The following is an 18,566-nucleotide window of genomic DNA, read 5'->3' as shown; positions in this document are numbered from 1 at the left end:
CCAGGTTTGCAGTCTCTGTTCCAGTTCATCTCAAAGTGTTGGATGGGGTTGAAGTAGGGTTGGGCGATGTCTACCAAATTGGCATCGTGTGATGTCTACAGTGAAACATCGTGATGGATGATGACATCGGGGGGTGGGGTTAGGGGGGTGCCCGAAGCAGGAATCTGTACGCAGAAAGTTCTACGGAGCCACTAAAGGGACATGGTTAGCCGCTTGCTAGCAGCCTGTTACATTACAGTACATGAAAGTTCACTTACCACATACACAGAGTAAGGAGAGATAACTGAAAGGACAATGGCGAATGATTTGCAGACACTGAGCACCACTGACAAACATCTAATCTTGTAAAATGTATGGTACTGCTGCTCCGTGTGATCGCGAATCTCAAAAGTGAAAGTGAAAGTAAAATAAGAGCGTTCATTGGAAAGCGGTTTGAGTGCCCTGCCTGCATATTAGTAGCGGTTCCATAATTAGCCAACGATATAATTGCGGGGCGGGGATGATCACGATGCCGGCTCAACATCGTGATGTCTGTCAGCCATTGTCTATCAGCCCAACCCTAGATTGAAGTTAGGGCTCTGTGTGTCAAGTTCTTCCACACCAAACTCCCACAAAGCTGGAAGCATAGCATTGTCCAGAATGTCTTGATATGCTTATCCATCCTTCACAAAACTTTACACTGTCTGCATAATGCAGTAAGGCAGGTAATGTTCTCCCGGTGTCCGCCGAACCCAGATTCGCCCATCGGGCTGCCAAACAGAGAGGCGTGATGTGACTCGTCACTCCACAGAACAGGTTTCCACTGCTCCAGAGTCCAGTGAAGGTGTACTTTACACTCCATCTGACGTTTGGCATTGCTCTTGTTGATAAGAAGCTTGCATGCAGCTGCTTGGCCATTAAAACCTATTCCATGAAGCTCTAGCCACCCAGTTTTTGTGCTGATATTAATGCCAGTGGAAGTTTGTTACTATTCAGTGTTGGCACCGTACTCCTCCGTGCTCTGTGATTTTACGTGGTCTTCCACTTCCACAGTTTGCTGCTGTTCCTAAACGCTTCAACTTTCCACAAAGTATCTAGTAGGGAGGAAATTTCACAACCTGACTTAAAAAAATGTGGTATCCTATTACAGTAATATGCTTGAATTCACAAAGCTCTTCAAAACAACCCATTTTTCTTCACAAATGTATACAAGTGGCAATGGGTCTAATTTAAACACCTGAATTCAATAATTAAGAGGTGTGTCGCAATACTTTTTTTCTATATAGTGTAAAGACCTAATTTTCCGTATTACTAAGGAGGCACATAAATCGGAACCGGTTCAGTTTTTTTGTCTTCAAAAAACTTGAATCGGCCAGTTTGCTTGTAAAAAATCGGTATCGGAATCGGCCATGAAAAATCATGATTGGTGCATCACTAGTTATTACGACTTTTTATCCACTTAAAGTAGTTGAAATAAAAACGGTGTATTTTTGAGCTTAGAGTATTTAGTGTTGTAAGTCTAAAATTATGCTAACATCTATTGAAATCATTTGTGAATTGAGTCTCCAGTAAGTCTAGTGTGTTGTACAGACCGCGTTCCTCTCGTAGAGTTGCTGTCTATGCAGAGTTGCAAATAGGTCACTTATGAGGTTCCATTTCAGTCGATGACTACAGCCTGCTTAAAACACAGCATTATTAGCTTTTGGAACAAAGCCACTGTGTGTGAAAAGCTTTGTGTCGTGTTTAGCAGCCCACCTCACTGCAAAATCACAGCGGCCCAACATATGGTTCTTCGTAATTGTGTAGGAAATATTAAATGTGATCTGACAGGAACTTAAGACTGACGTTGTCATGTCAATGGCTAGGATAATATGCATATTGAATGTTCATGTGTTCACAGCTTGGGGACTTTTACTGTATGAATAACTGGAACAGGTTCACCTTAGACCGAAATTATGGGAGTGTTTGTGAAGGTCTCGTCAGGCTTTTGTGTGTGTGTGTGTGTGTGTGTGTGGATGAACAGACCGGTTGCATGTGTGACTTTTCTGCTGGAGAACAGGTTTTGGCACTTCAAACCCTTGATGATTAGTACTTAATATTCTATAGTCTATGTAAAGAAAAAAATCATTAACCATTCTTTGTTAGAAATGTAGCACACTTATTTTAAGAATAGCTTGTCTGTCACGTGTGTATCTTGCGATGTAGAAACCTCTGCCACTGATTAACTTTTTTACCAGTGCTGTCACACCACGGTCAGGTCTTTTACACTCGTCTGAGAGCTTGACCTGTGATCGCATCGTGGTAAATAGTCAATCTTTAAGCCGGCGTCAAAATCACTGAATATTTCAGCTCAGATTGAACTAATATGAGCTCCACCTGTTTTGTAGTCATTGTGTGGTTTACAGCTGACTACACCTGGACCAGCCTTCATATATGTGACGCCCTACAGTGCTTTGTGTTCAGTCTGACTCTATCACTGCATGTCTGATAATCAAGTACTAAAGCTGTTCTGATGTTAATGCAGTTACTGGAAAATATGCAAAAGCTGCACATATTCATGTTTGTTAAATTAATATAATATAATAGAAATTCAAAGTCACAAAACCCTATTTGTAAGTTATATTATTATAATATTAGAGCTGTCAAATGATTAATCGCATCCCAATTTTTTTTTTTTTTTACATAATATATGTTTGTGTACTGTGCACATTTATGTATATATAAATACACACACATACAGCATATATTTAGAAAATATTTACATGTATATATTTATAATCATATAATTTAAATATATTTAAAATATAAACATAACATAATTGTCTTAAATATATGCATGTGTGTTTGTATTTATATATATATATACATAATAAACATACACAGTACACAAACATATATTATGTAAACAAAAACTTTTATTTTGGATGCGATTAATCATTTGACAGCACCATATAATATATTTATTATAAAGTTAATCTAATTAGGGATGTAACAATTCACTCAACTCATGATTTGATTCGATTCATGATTTTTTTAATAAAATGAGATTTAAGACAAATTATAAATGAAATGTGTCCTTTTATTATCGCTTGAACAAAATGCTGCACATTTCTTTGTGAAATTGAAATATAACACTATAATAATATACTACTATAGCACTTGCATATTATTGCTCTTTTGTTGGTTTTGATTGCGTCTATGGTCCTCATTTGTAAGTCGCTTTGGATAAAAGTGTCTGCTAAATAACAAAATGTAAATATAATGTAAATAACAAAACTAAATTGAAATTGTAAAACAAACCCCAAATCAAATAAATAACACAAATAAAGGAAATCTCTTCATATAAACAAAACAAGGCTTTGTCTGTGCTCTTTCCTTTTAAAATTAGAGGCAATCACTTTAATATGCATCGTTCAGAGGCAAGATGAAAAGAAAAAATACCATCTAAACTTTTCTAAAGACAGTAAGTTCCCCTCAGACATACATCGGTAAGCCCCTCCCCTCGAACGCAGACTAGCCAATGGCAGTCGAGTATCAGTTGCAGGTATCCTGAGAGGATGGGCGATATAATAAATTTGATTACATTTACGAGTCCATGCTAATGTACAAACATAAATAGCGGACTGTTCTCGCGCCTTGTACAGTGTAGGTCAAAAACACACAAACGAAGGTCATTTCTGTGTCTCTCCATATTAAACTGGTTAAATATACATTAATTTAATCGTACCCTGCGATACATGAACAGTGTTGATCCTGCATGTTTTCATCCACGATGATGACCGACCGTAATATGACACTTCACCCGCTTGCATTGCGATCTGTAAACCCTTGCTTCGAGTTACCCACCGTATTTATTTTTAAATATTTTATAAATCCCTCCGTGGAATATTTAATTCCCATTTGGTGGCCCTCTGTGTCCAAAATTGTGCAAAAACGTCATGGGACAAGGTTTTCACCCTGCAGCTGTCTCTGAAAGACAGTGAGCAACTCCGTTTGTTTGTCCGAGGGAGCAACAGTAACTAAAGGGGGCGGGGCTTACCGATAGATCACTTGTATCGTGATTTTGTTTGGCATCTCAACCGATTTGAATATTTTCAAGATTTTCAATTGTTACATACGGAAGCGTATTGCATTCACTTGAGGAAAAAAAATCGACTCTGTTTTTCTGAATTAACGAGTTAATTATCTCAGAATTACGAGAATTTTTAATGAAAAAAAAAGTTTTTGCTCTTTTTCTGAATTAATTACTTGATTATCTCAGAATTACGAGAATTTTTCATTTAAAAAAAGTTTTTGCTCTGTTTTTCTGAATTAATGACTTAATCATCTCAGAATTACGAGATCATTTTTAAAGAAAAAAAAAGTTTTTGCTCTGTTTTTCTGAATTAATTACTTAATTATCTCAGAATGACGAGAGAATTTTTCATTTAAAAAAAGTTTTTGCTCTGTTTTTCTGAATTAACGACTTAATTATCTCAGAATTACGAGATAATTTTTAAAGAAAAAAAAAGTTTTTGCTCTGTTTTTCTGAATTAACGACTTAATTATCTCAGAATTACGAGATAATTTTTAAAGAAAAAAAAAGTTTTTGCTCTGTTTTTCTGAATTAACGACTTAATTATCTCAGAATTACGAGATAATTTTTAAAGAAAAAAAAAGTTTTTGCTCTGTTTTTCTGAATTAACGACTTAATTATCTCGTAATTCTGAGATAAGTCATTAATTCAGAAAAACAGAGAAAAAACTTTTTTCATGAAAAATTATCTCGTAATTCTGACATAATTAACTCGTTAATTCAGAAAAACAGATTTTTTTTTCCTCAAGTGAATGCAATACGCTTCCGTAGTTACATCCCTAGTTCTAATATTAATAATTACTGAAAATTAGTTTTTTCTTTACCATAGAAAATATATAATATAATTTGTTCACATGTTAGTGACTGAAAAATATGCAAAAAAAAAAAGTTTTTTTCTTTACCGTTCTTAGCTGAAAAAACTAAAATATATAATATTATAACTAGACATTAATAACGCGGGTCCACAACACGCATTCATTTTGCTTATTACACATGGATGCGCAGCAGCACACAAAGTGTAAATTACAGTGTAAAATAATATTATTGTGTAGGCTACATAAATATAATACATGTCATTGTGTGTATCAGACTTAGTCTACCTATTATATATAGAGTTACTGAAAAATAGGCAAAAAAGAGTTTTCTTTACTTTAAGAAATACACTAAAAATATGTTATGTTTAAAGTAAATCACAAAACTCTTTGGTAACACTTTAATTAAAGCCTTTATGTATAATGCATTATAAAAGTCGTTTTAATGCATTAGTTACGCCTTGTACAATCGCATGAATAATAATAAGTTGGTTAATACATTATAACACTTATCAATTAATTGTTACACTATGCATTTTAAATTTGATATAGATATAGGCACATTATGAATAATTCTAATGCATTATAGCCTTTAATAACCCTTTATAATGCATTATACATAAAGGCTTTAAGTAAAGTGTTACCAACTCATCTTCTAAGATTTATAGCTAGTTTGTTGGAGAAATATAATTTAGGCACAATAATGTGTAGCACTACTATGCAGCTATTGGACAACTGCTGGCAACTGAAATTCCATTCAGCCAATATTGTACTCATTTTTAATGTAGTAAATTAAATTGTAATGTTATAGTTTTGTATAATATCTCAGTTTCATTAAACTTTTTGTCAGAAGTAGTTTAACTGTGTTTGATGGGATGAGTACTGAACATTTGCTGGACTTCTTTATAGCTAGTGTTTCTGTGCGGTGGACAGTCCTCTCATGATCTCATGCGCTGTGACATTGAGCTCTCAGTCTCTGCCAGCTCGCTTTCAACAATCCAGATTTGTGTGCTGTGAGGAAGAGTGGGCCTGCAGTGAAATATCTCAAACTCAAACTGCTGCTGATGAAATGTCAGTTCAGAGCAGCAGTTTCTTCCCTTGCTTTCCCTCTCAGGCCTTGAGACACGCTTTGGCCCTTCTCAGTGTTATCTTTCATCTGAGTCCGTTTGTTTAACTACTGTCAGATTATCATGATCATGTTTGAATCACGATTAGTTATTTTAATAACTCGTCTATCGTCTTGGCTCAGGAGAGAGTGATGTCATTATTTAAAGATGGTTGAATTAATGTTTTTCTGACTAATTAATTAACCCTTTCAAAGTAACTTTTTCTTTTTACTGTTATTTCATTGAGTTCGAGTCTTCATATAATGACTAAACATGGTGCCTTGTGTTTTTTAATTTTACTGTCTTGTGCTTTTTGAGTTTTGTAACAGGCCTGTAATAATGACTATACAAGACACAGACAAAACCCCTAAAGACATCCATCTGATGGAGATGCTTAAAGGTTTACAGTATATAACCGCACAGATGAAACTGTTCCCATCTGAGTTCTGAGTTAGACTAAAAGCCATTGCACACTGAGTCCGAAATGTTCACGTGCGTTTTTTCAGTTTTTCGTATTCGTCAACCTTTCCTATCAAAATGCATGCTACGGATGCAAAAACGCAGAAAATCGAACCTGATCCGAATTTTTTTTTATGCCGGACGAACGTTTCGGAGGCAGTGTGTAAACGTGATTGAGGTCGTATTTATTTTCCATCGTGCGAAAATTTCGGACTCCGTGTACAATGACCTTAAAAATAAACATAACTCCTTGTGAAGCTCTCCCAAGTGTTTGAATCGGCTTTGCTTGACAGTATTCTCAAGCTTGCGGTCATCCCTGATGCTTGTGAACATTTTCCTACCCAATTTCTTCCTTCCAGTCAACTTTGCATTTAATATGCTTTGATACAGCACTCTGTAAACAGCCACTCCTTTCAGTAATGACCCTCTGTGACTTACTCTCTTTGTGGAGGGCGTCAATGATTGTCTTCTGGACCATTGCCAAGTCAGCAGTCTTCCCCATTATTGTGGTTTCAAAGAACAAGAGATATTCTGAATTTATACTGTATGGATGGTCATTTAATGAAACTCAAATGTATATATTCTAATATTTTGAGAAACTGAATTTTTGACTTTCATGAGCTGTAAGCTCTAATCATCAAATTTAAAGGGGTCATATGATGTTGCTAAAAAGAACATTATTTTGTGTATTTGGTGTAATGCAATGTGTTTACGCGGTTCGAGGTTCAAAAAACACATTACTTTCACATACTTTTCACGTACTGTACATTATTGTTCTTCCTCTATGCTCCGCCTTTCTGAAATACGCCGATTTTTACAAAGCTCATCGTTCTGAGAAGCGAGGCATGCTCTGATTGGCCAGCTATCCAGTGCATTGTGATTAGCCGAATACCTCAAGCGTGTGACGGAAATGTTACGCCCCTTCACATGTTGTGATGCCGTGTCCCGGCGCGACGAGACTAAAACAATAAAACCCATTTGTTGCATTCAGTGAGGACATAATTGCTGATTATAATGACTCGTACGGGCTTTTTACGTGTTGTGCCGCACTGTGTAAACAACACCATTTCTGCATTTGTGATCGTAGAAACGCCAAACAAGCGCTACTCCACACTGCTCAAAACTCACGTTTGAATAGTCATTAGCAAATTCTTTAAATATCGAAATGTACTTATAGGCTGTGAGTCAGAAGCACCAGACTGTCCTTACGACGTTGGAATCGCCCCACTTTATAGTGTTCACAGCCATTTATAGTGTTAACATTGTAGGCTACTCTCTCCCAGGATCAGGAAACAGTCCTCCGTAAAAACACTCGAATATTTGCATTGTACTGTTCTGGAACAGTGTTGTAAATAACCACTGATTTCTAGTTGTGTACTCATTTGGAAGGCCAAACGAAGTACTTTTGCTTTCACAACGAAACACACAGCGTCTCCACGACATGGCGGCGGCAACAACAATACTACAGCGAGAATGAAAGTTTCGCCGCCTTTCATTGCGTATATGTTTGGGCGGTGTAATGCAAATCTGCCCACACCGTGACGTAGTGTTTGAATGAGCAGTTTTAGGAAGGCGTGGACGAGTCATAACTTTTATAAAGAATATCTCTTTGGGTTTGAGACTTTAATCTTTGCAACTTTAGGGATCTTATCTATGCAGGAACAGCTTGTAACACTCCAAAGAAAAAGGAAAACTTGAAATCGCATCATATGACCCCTTTAAAATAAACAAAAAAACCTTTACTTTACATGTAATGAATCTAGAATATATGAAAGTTTCACTTTTTGAAATAAGTTACAGAAAAAAATGAACACTTTCTATTGGAGAACCCAGACCCCAGACTTGAACTCCACTAAACAGCTTTGAGATGAGTTGTAACGCAGAGTGCAAACCAAAGCCGTCGCCTGAATGGAGCAAAGCTCCGCATCTGTGTTCAAACATCCTAGTGAAACAGAAGCTTTTCAAGCAAGGGATTCATGTTTGTTGCCATGATGCACACATTTAAATATAGCTCCATTGTATGGCGTTAAGGTTTGTTTTCACTGGAATTACAGCTCAAGTGTCTCTCTCACACACATACACACAATCACCATTTATCATATTTATTAAATTGATATTATTTACACTGCGAATGTGGCACAGAAAAGGTGCCTTGACAAAGAAAACCACTGATTCTCCGTCACTAACAGAAGGCGGTCAGATTGGTTGATCTGTGACATTTCAGAGATCTGGTGTGCAGCTTTGTGTGTACGGTGTAGTTTGGATGTACAAATGTTACGACGCAGTCTCATAGATGTTTTGAGTCGATCCACAGACATTGTTGACAAAATAGCATAGATTATTACAATGTGTAAATTACAGAAAATAGACTCCAGTCAGACAATGTCAATCTATTTGTTTCTGTCCACAGTGTACATTTTTGACGAGTTTCTGTATCTCACAGTTCATGGTGGAGACGTACTATCAATTTTAAGATATGCTAAGTTGTTTTTATTGTTTTATAAGAGACAAAATCTGTTACAGTCATCTATCTGGGTCAGTTTGATTAGGACTTTTATTTTGTAGCAGCAGAATGAAATGTTGTTCTTATTTGAAGGTTTTTTTTGTGTAATTTCTGGCATTTGGTATAGGCTTTTCAAAGTTTGTGATTGAAAATGAATAGAGTAAACCCACACATGTAATGTCATCGACTCACGTGTGTAGAATGGCAAGTACATTGAACAGCGTTTCATGAGCATTTAGTCGTTTATTCTTATAAGAATCATTGACATAATGTTTGTTTTTGTTGTTGTTTTGTGATTAACTCTAATATTAAAAAAATACTTTTAAAATACAATTTATGCAGTGACATGACAGCTGTTTCCATATGCTTTAAGAAAGCCTCATTAAAATAATTAAATTAGAAATAAAATCAAAGTTGTGCACCACATGGTTGTGTGTGAATACCTTAAACGTATTTTATTTCTTTAATGTATTTTCATTTAGTTTAACTTGAAGTATTAAAATAACTAAAACTAATAAATAACAATTTATGCAAATCATATAGCTAGACATTTAAAACAAACTAATAAAAATGACAATCACACAACAAAAATATGATACTGTGTCAAAATACTAAAGTAAAAACTGGTAAAGGAAGACTGGTGTACTCGGATATATTTATTATTATTTTTTGTTATTATATGAAATGAACATGAGAGCACATTCTTATGAAATTGGCACACGCGTGTTAAACTAGGCTAGATTTTTCCCTTATCTTTATCATGGGCATTTTTATATGGCATTGACCCATAAATGGAAATGATTATACAGCAACAAGAGACCCGGAAGAAATGATGGGTTCAGGTTGCACAGATCCAGTTGCACTCAATAAATTTTACAACATTGACAATAAGTTACTTTGTGAACTTTGGCCTTATTTTTTGTCTTTTTCTAGTCTTGAGCTTGAACAAAAGAGTTGTAGTGGCAACATTTCAAAGACTTTTTTTTTTTTTGAAATAACACAGAAAGTGGATGATATTAAAGTCTCCAGGTGGCTTTTAAAGTGGATGAGGGTGGTGATGCAGTGTGTTGTGGGATGGGTAGTGAGTCCACAGGTCCAGGTGGCAGGTGACTTTGTAATGATCTTGCTCTGGTGTGCCATTCCCGGACCTTGAGGCTGTTTGCACTGCCAGACTGGTTTCAAGAGAAGTGATGGTGGACTTGCACAGAAGGCACAATAAGCATCAGGTGTCTGCTCTAGAGGTCTTCTCGTGTCCTAAAATCCGTACCCAACCCAGATCACTTCTTACCCGAACCTGACGTGCATAAAGACCCGACCCGAGACAGACCCGATGAAATTAGACCCGAGTCCGACGGCATTGATTTTCAAACCCGACTAGACCCGAAGGTAAACCGCATCGATGTGTGCACAGCCTGCAGCCCCTCAGTCAGTCAGGATAAAAATCCCGCTGTCCTGCTGACTCATTTGGCTTTCATTTATTTACTTATTTATTATTACTTTATATTTCTGCCTCTCTGATGGATAGGCTATGTTATTTCTGAGTTCAGCTTTCAGTTGTGACCGGATTTGAAAAATAAACGTAATAGCTTGATAAGAAGCAAATCGATAGCCTAATAAATAATGAATCACCTGTGAAGAGCTTCTGCACACAAAAAAGAAAAGCCCTGCATGAACACGCAGCATAATGAAGCGAGTGGATTTTCCTTACCTCGTATGGATTTCAAGGTTACGAAGGTAGGCTATGTTCCTTTTCTACGTGCGTTTCTCAAATGAACTTAACACGAATGCACAAGTTCGTATCCGGGATAGTGTAAAAGAATTCGGGTCTTATCGGGTTCATTTGAGGGAAAAAAAGCTAATTTATTTTAATGACCCGAGGCCGCTAATACCAAACACAACCCATGTCCAAGGCACTGTTAGGAGTTTTGAACCCGCTCAGGTCTCGGGTCAGACCTCGGGTTTTCGGTTCCAAGTGGACCCGTGAAGACCTCTAGTCTGCTCGTAGTTTGGCAGCGGGGATCTATTTTCAGGTCCATGTTTTTGACCTGGATGTGGGCTGATACTCTGGGAATGTGACCTACCTGTCCAGGGTGACCTTCTAGTATCTGTAGTCATCAGACTTGGCTGAAGAATTTTATCTGTGAAAACATGGGTAGTTATTGTCTTGTCAGGAAGGACACACCTAACGTATATAAATCTGACCCAGCTCTGCCACACTGACATTGCTCTAATCCAATAACTGCAATGATTTCTATCACTTGTCAAGCTGTAGTAAGCAAGGCAGCTGAGTTTTATGACACATTATGACTTTAGGCCAGAAAGCAGATCCGGAGTACATCAGAACTGACGGATCATAAATTAAAAATCTAAATGAAAGTTTTGTGGCTTTTTGTCCATGTTTGTTAGTGTAGTGTCCAAAGTAGTGTTGTAAAATTAGAGCGTTAGCGCGGGCTATTAATATTTCCAGTTTAACAGCATAAAAAATGTCTTTTTTTTCCTTTATTTATTTATTTAAACGCAGAATATCTTTATGACTGCATCAAACGAGTGCGGAAACAGTACAGGTGACGAGGAGCTTCAATAGAACAACAACTGCAGTCAGATGAGATGTTGTCAGGCCGTATGAACGAATGAATTCTCCTGTCCTGTCAGCTGTTATACTGTGCTCGTAGCACATGCTCTTCAATTAAAGGCACAAATGTGGGTGCATGTGTTGTGTAGCCTGTATCATTTCATATTAAAGAGCGAATGAAACTACGAGCATGCGTGTCAGATCCGTGTCACGTTCAGCAGCGGCAGCTCTTAAAGTAATAGCAGCCAAATAAACCTAATAACCCAGCTGCTGTGACGTCTGTTAATCAAAGAACACAAGAAAGAATGGAAATCAATAACTTTTGTAGCTTTAAGGATTCATATGCATTTAATTTAGTTGTTAATTTAGTTAAGTTGTTGTTTTTTTTAAGTCTAATAGGTTAAAAGTTAAAATTGCTAGCTTTCAGTTATACTGTAATGTTGAATGCCAATGGTTAAATGTTAGGGAAAAACTATTTCCTTGAGACATCAGTAATATTGGTATCAGTGATACTTGCCGTCAGTCAAAAAAAGAAAAAAGATGCCATTAAACAAATATTAAAAATATACTGTCTTTATGTTGTTTCTACATTAATTAGATTTTTTTTTTAAACTTTAATGTTAGGCACGATTAACCGCGATTAATTTCAGAAAATAAATGTGCCATTAATTCGTGCATTTTTTCAAATTGATTGACAGCACTATTCCAAAGCAGTTTCAATGTGATGAGATTCCAGCAACAAGCTAATTGTCTAAAGTTAAAAGGTAAGACGCGACAAAAATCAATCACAAATCTCATAAATCCAATTAGAAGGTGGCAGGGGTGGGCTTACTCTGCTAGCATTATCGCGAGTACATAAGATTAATACATTTGTTTGTTCACAGATTCAATTTTCAAGATCTCTCAGGTAAATTATACATGGTTGTAGGGGTGTGCGATATGACGATTTTTGATCGTGGACGATAAAAATGTCTCCACGATCTGCTTTTGAAGAAATATGGTAGTATCGTGCTACAGCACACATGGTCAAATACAGTTCTGGTCTCCGTCTCTATATACTGTACAACACGACATACAGCAGTAGAGTTACTCTGACAGGACACTGCACTTATTCACGATCGCAGAAGTACATTATTTGCACACAAGCCTTGATGGTTAAATGTTTAATTCGCGCGCTGGTCTGACGTGCGCTTTTACACCTGAAGCACGCGCACTAAAAAGCCTGTCTAACAGCGCCTGATTACTCAACTAAGTTATCTTTTGCGCTAATACTGTCAAAACACACACGGTTTACATACAGACTCAGCTGGTTATCTCTAAAATGAAAGTAAATAGTTAAGAGAGAAACGGATGCGTGTCTGTATATTAGATGCGTGCAGCTCTTAAAGGGACAGGACACTAAACATGCTGTCGACTGTCATTAAAGGGATAGTTCACCCTAAAATTTAATTTCTGTCATTATTTACTCACATGTTGTCCCAAACCTCTATTAATTTCTTGTGCTGAACCCAAAATAAGATATTTTGAAGAATGAGGGTAACCAAACAGTTGCTGGTCCACATTGACTTTGATAGCAGGAAAGAAAAATCCTATGGAAGTCACTGAGGACCAGCAACTGTTTGGTTTTCCACCTTCTTCAAAATAGCATTTATGTTCAGCAGAAGAAAGAAACTCATTCAGGTGTAAAACAACTTTTGAGTAAATGATGGTATAAAAATAAAACATCATGACAGAATTGACAGACAGATGACAGAATATTTATTTTTGGGGGAACTATTAATTTAACGTTAACAAAACAACAAAACACAGAGAAAAATCACTCACTATTCTTGACTGAAAAACTTTAATACAGTTGCTTTAGGAATCTATGTAGTGTTTTATTTTTATATTTGTTCATTCAATTTCATTGAATGCTCTGCTAAATACACCTATTGTACCTGAAAATAAAGCACTGTTTGTTTTATTTGTCTATTATGTGTATTTGTAATGTGTATCTTTGTTCTTATTTTTTAATAAGAAAAATAAAATAATAACAAAGATTTATCTTCGCCCACTTTGGCCTAAATATCTGCCATGCATCTTTGTCTTTCTAATTTCGCTGTAATGCTCAGACAACTTGTAAAACCAAAACAGTAAAACCAACATGACAAAGAATCGTGATAAAATCGTGAATCGTGATATTTCTAAAAAAAATTGTGATATGATATTTTTCCCATATCGCCCACCCCTACATGGTTGTGATAGCCTATCCAATAATTAAGATACAAAACACAATAAGTACCTGTTTGTATGTTGTTTTTCCTTACACAACGTCATGGAAATGGAAATATTTTCAAAAATAGAATCCCCTGTCACTGTATATTACTGTTCAAGACAAAAATTGATTAACATGGAAAAGATGGCTTTTATTCATCATGTGTTGTAATGAGTCGCTCAGTGTTGTGATATTGCATACTCATAAAATTTGAAAAAAATACAATATTTACAAATCTGTCATGATTTACATGGATTACATGGTGTTTGTCAAAATTGTCAGTAGTGCTTCAAATGATTTTTCATATAGGCCAAGTTAAATAAGAATAAATTGCTTCGTAAGGCTTACGTTGTACATGAATAAAACATTAATCATATTTGGTAGCCAAAATTCCAACCAAGAAATTGCAGATTTGATCACACTTTAGTTTGGGGACCAATTCTAAATTAGTTATGGACAACTAATTTGCTGCTTATTAATATTTAGTAAGGTAGTTAAGTTTGTATATGGGGTCAGAATAAGGGATCTAAAAAATATGGTCATGCAGAATAAGGTATTAATATGTGCTTGCATGCTAATAACTAGTTAATTGTGACAATTGGTCCCTACACTAAAGTGTTGCTGCTTTGAGTATACAGATGTGCGTCTTAAAGCACGTAAATGCCTCATTCATTTAGAGCAGCTCCGGTGCACACAGCATGATATCATGTTTAGGTACAACATAACCTGTCCCTTCCTAAATGATAAAGAAGCTAGTGTTACCAGAGTTGATGTTGTAAAATGAGTAAACAGCCGAGATGCTGATCATACAGAAAAAGTCCTTGTATTCAAACAGCTGGACAGTGGAGATGTTCAGATCAAATGGAGGGGTCTCAAGAAGCATTTCAAATGACTCCATAAAAAACAACAACAAACAAACGTTCATGGTGTACCAGTCCAATGCAAAATTGATGCAAAAATGCATAGGGTGACAAGGTGTTGTTAAAATGTGTTGCATTCAGATGTGGAGACTTGCACCACAGTCAGTCCATTGTTGTATTGGCTGTACTTTGGCGTGTTGTCCTGCAGACTGATTTGTGTTCATTCTGGAGTCTGAGTTATGTGATCTGGATAAAGCATCTCTCTGTGTTTTGCTCCATTTATCTTTCCCTCAGTATCCGTTAGTCTTACTAATGAAGCCCATCTCAGTATGTCTAGCTGCCAAGTTATTGAATTTCATCAAAAGTGTATTTACAATTACACAGTGGACCTTGTTATGAATCTAAATCTGATTGAAGTGAAATTTATGGCCATACTAATGATCATTTTAATTCTAAACTAAATGACCCCTTGGTGCTACATTTTGCAACATATTGCTGTTGTATTCACCATATGAATTTTAGAGTAGAGGGTTAGGCTTTGTTTGGATGATTACCACACTTTCTGTTTTTTTGTGTTACTGTGAGATTAAAAACATCAGCAGACAAACCATTTCTTTGAAAGGCCAATTTGATCCAATCTGTCAGAGAAATGAACTAGCATTTATATATTGCATATCATATTTAAATATGAAATTGAAAACAAGTACCATCAGAAATCAGAAAAGTGACGTGCAATTTAAACAAAAACTAGGATGAATTGTAATTAATATTAATTTATACCAATGATAATTTTCAGATTTTCCATCAGTTTTATTTAGTTTTTGATGAGGCACAATCAACTGTATGATGCTACAAACACTACATAATTTTTGAATGAAATTGTAAAAAAAAAAAAAATCACCTCAAAAATGTAAATGTTCAAAGTGCATATATACCATTTTTCCTGATATATTTATATAAAATATTTCTAAATTAGGCAATAAAAAAATATCTCAAACATATGAACACATCTCCATCAATGCTTCAAGCTAACGTTTTCAGTGATTGATTTGTCAGTATTGTAGACCCCAGTCATCCTCTGGCATTTCATTCATTCTCCTGTGTTTCTTCCTCAGCGGTGAAATGGATGATGGAAAGCCGGTGTGGGCGCCCCACCCTGCGGATGGGTTCCAGCTGGGCAGAATCATCGACATCAGTGCCGATAGTCTGACCATCGAACCTCTCAACCAGAAAGGGAAGGTGAGGAGGAGTGTCTGCAAAAATACACAGTGGCACATTTAAGGCCGAAACATACCACACACAAGTACAAAAACACGCATGCTTCCAGTTACACAAGCTCTTCTATGCTCTGTACTGTACAGGTACTGTTATGGCAGATAGAATCTCGCTGAGCAGGTTAAAGTTGGTTAAACTTCTGGTTTAAAGGAAATATGAGGGGAAAATCTGTCATAATTTACTCAACCTTCTTTCATCTCAAACATGTATGAATTTCTTCTTCTGATCACAAACAGGATATTTTGAATGTTTTTGAAAACTGGTACCTGTTTGTAACTTCCATTTGAATGAATATACAGTGCCCTACAAACGTATTGGAACAGTATTCCTTTATTTTTGCTGTAGACTGTAAATATTTAGGTTTGACATCAAAAGATGAATATGTGATGAGAGATTAACATTACAGCTTTTATTTACAGGTATTTTCATCTGGATCTTAGAAGATAGCACATTTTGTTTGAACCCACCCATTTTTCATGTTACCAAAAGTATTGGAACATGTGACTGACAGGTGTGTTTTGTTGCCCTGGTGTGTCCTATTAACTGATTCTTCAAACAATAAATAGCACTGAATGTCTGCGCTCAAGTTTCAGATCCGTGCAGACTGCATTTATAGTTAGTTAGACGTGTAACCAACATGAAAACCAGAGAGGTGTCTATGGGTGAAAAACGAGCAATTGTGAAGCTGAGAGAAGATGAAAAATCAATCAAACCATTGCACAACACTGGCAATAGAAAGTACAACCATTTAGAATCTCCTGAGGAAGAAAGAAACCACTGGTGTACTAAGTAACACCTCAAACGGGTCAAGAAAAACATCTGCAGTTGATGACAGAAACATTGTGACAGCTGTAAAGAAAGACCCTAAAACAACTGTTAGTGACATCAGCAACAACCTCCAGAGGGCAGGAGTGAAGGTATCACGATCTACTGTTCGCAGAAGACTTCATGAACAAAAGTACAGAGGCTACACCAGAAGATGCAAACCACTCATTAGCAAGAAGAATAGGAGACGAGCCTCAAAATTCTGGGACAAGGTTTTATGGACTGGTTTTATGGACCAAAGTGATGGAAAGGCTAAAGTTTGGAGAAAGAAAGGATCTGCTCATGATCCCAAACATACAAGCTCATCTGAAACACAGTGTACACAGGTGTACATTATAGTACACATTACACAAGTAATGTAATGCTTGGGCTTTCATCGCTTCTTCTGGGACAGGCTCATTAATCTTCATTAATGATGTAACACATGATGGCAGCAGCAAAATTAACTCAGAAGTCTACAGAAATATTTTGTCTGACAATTTACAGAAAGTTGCATCCAAACTGATTGGGAGATCCTTCATCATGCAGCAAGATAATGACCCAAAACATAGTGCCAAAACAACACAGGAGTTCATCAGGGGCAAGAAGTGGAAGGTTTTAGACTGGCCAAGTCAATCTCCACACTTAAACCCTGTAGAGTATGCATTTTACCTGCTAAAGAAGAGACTGAAGGGAGTAACCCCCCAAAACTGAAAGAGGCTGCGGTGAAAGCCTGGAAAAGCATCACAAAAGAAGATTGCTAAAGTTTGGTGATGTCAATATGGGTCACAGGCTTGATGCAGTTATTGAAAGCAAAGGATTTGCAACTAAATATTAAGTCTTTTTCACTTTAATCCATGTTAATTCTATCTGTTCCAATACTTTTGGTAACATGAAAAATGGGTGGGTTCAAACTAAAGGTGCCATCTTCTAAGATCCAGATGAAAATACCTGTAAATAAAAGCTGAAATGTTAATCTCTCATCTCATATCAAATAAAGGAATTGGCCTTACTGTTTTTTATTTATCTTTACTGCTATTGTTTTTTTGTGTGTGTATATATATATACACAAAAAAAAAGCAATAACAAGGATTAATTTATTGAAATACCTTCTTTTATGTTCCACAGAAAAAAGAAAGTCATAGAGGTTTGGTGAACAATCCCTTTCATGGTACCTAAATAATTCTGTTGCCCCATTATTACTACAATGATACAAGAAATCGTGTTATTTACAGTATCTACAAGAGGACCATGCTCTTGAAATGTGTTAGCTGATCATTTACACTCTTAAAAATAAAGGTGCTTCATGATGCCATAGAAGAAGCCTTATTGTCTAAATGGGTCCATAAAGAATCTTTAACATCTGAAGAAACTTTCTGTTTCACAAAAGCTTCTTTGTATTAAAAGACGGTTCTTCAGATTATAAAAAGGTAAGAAAGAGATGGTTCTTTAAAGAACCTTTGACTGAATGGTTCTCTGTGGTACCAAACATTGGTTTTCTATGGCATCGCTGTGTAGAACCTTTTAAGCACCTTTATTTTTAAGAGTGTAGAGTGTAGCTTTGTCCATCTTGGAGTGTTGAAATACACATCTTGGAGCTTTATGAAACTTTGTATCAAAAAACTTGAATCATTACTGGCTCATTGTTTATCTGAATGTAGTTTTAATGTTTTATTTGAATATCTTAAACTACATGTTGTCATATGAACAGTCAGTTAGTAATGATTAAAAGTTTGATTTATCTTTCACAAACCTTAAGAACACAAAACTTCATTTTCGCCGTTAAAAATAATGGGGAAGGGTGAACGGGAAACAGAATTCTGTAGAAAACGCAGGAAGACAAATGTGACCCATACCTCAGGCTGGAA

General features: G+C 36.2%; 1 protein-coding gene across 2 annotated transcripts in view; it reads left to right on the top strand.

Annotated features, from left to right (window-relative positions):
* Positions 1-18,566, top strand: part of LOC306880276 (unconventional myosin-VI-like) — a 58,777-nt gene that overhangs the window by 2,192 nt on the left and 38,019 nt on the right. For both annotated transcript variants that reach the window (XM_079433718.1, XM_079433717.1), the window contains exon 2: positions 15,735-15,858. In XM_079433718.1, the coding sequence (XP_079289844.1) occupies positions 15,742-15,858 (117 nt within the window). In that variant the 5' untranslated portion in view covers positions 15,735-15,741. The remainder of the gene's footprint in view (positions 1-15,734; positions 15,859-18,566) is intronic.

This window comes from Barbus barbus (genome assembly GCF_936440315.1).
Source record: "Barbus barbus genome assembly, chromosome: 14".
Classification (NCBI taxonomy): Eukaryota; Metazoa; Chordata; class Actinopteri; order Cypriniformes; family Cyprinidae; genus Barbus; species Barbus barbus.
The sequence above is the reverse complement of the archived record's forward strand: the minus strand, read 5'-3'. Positions and strand labels throughout refer to the sequence as shown.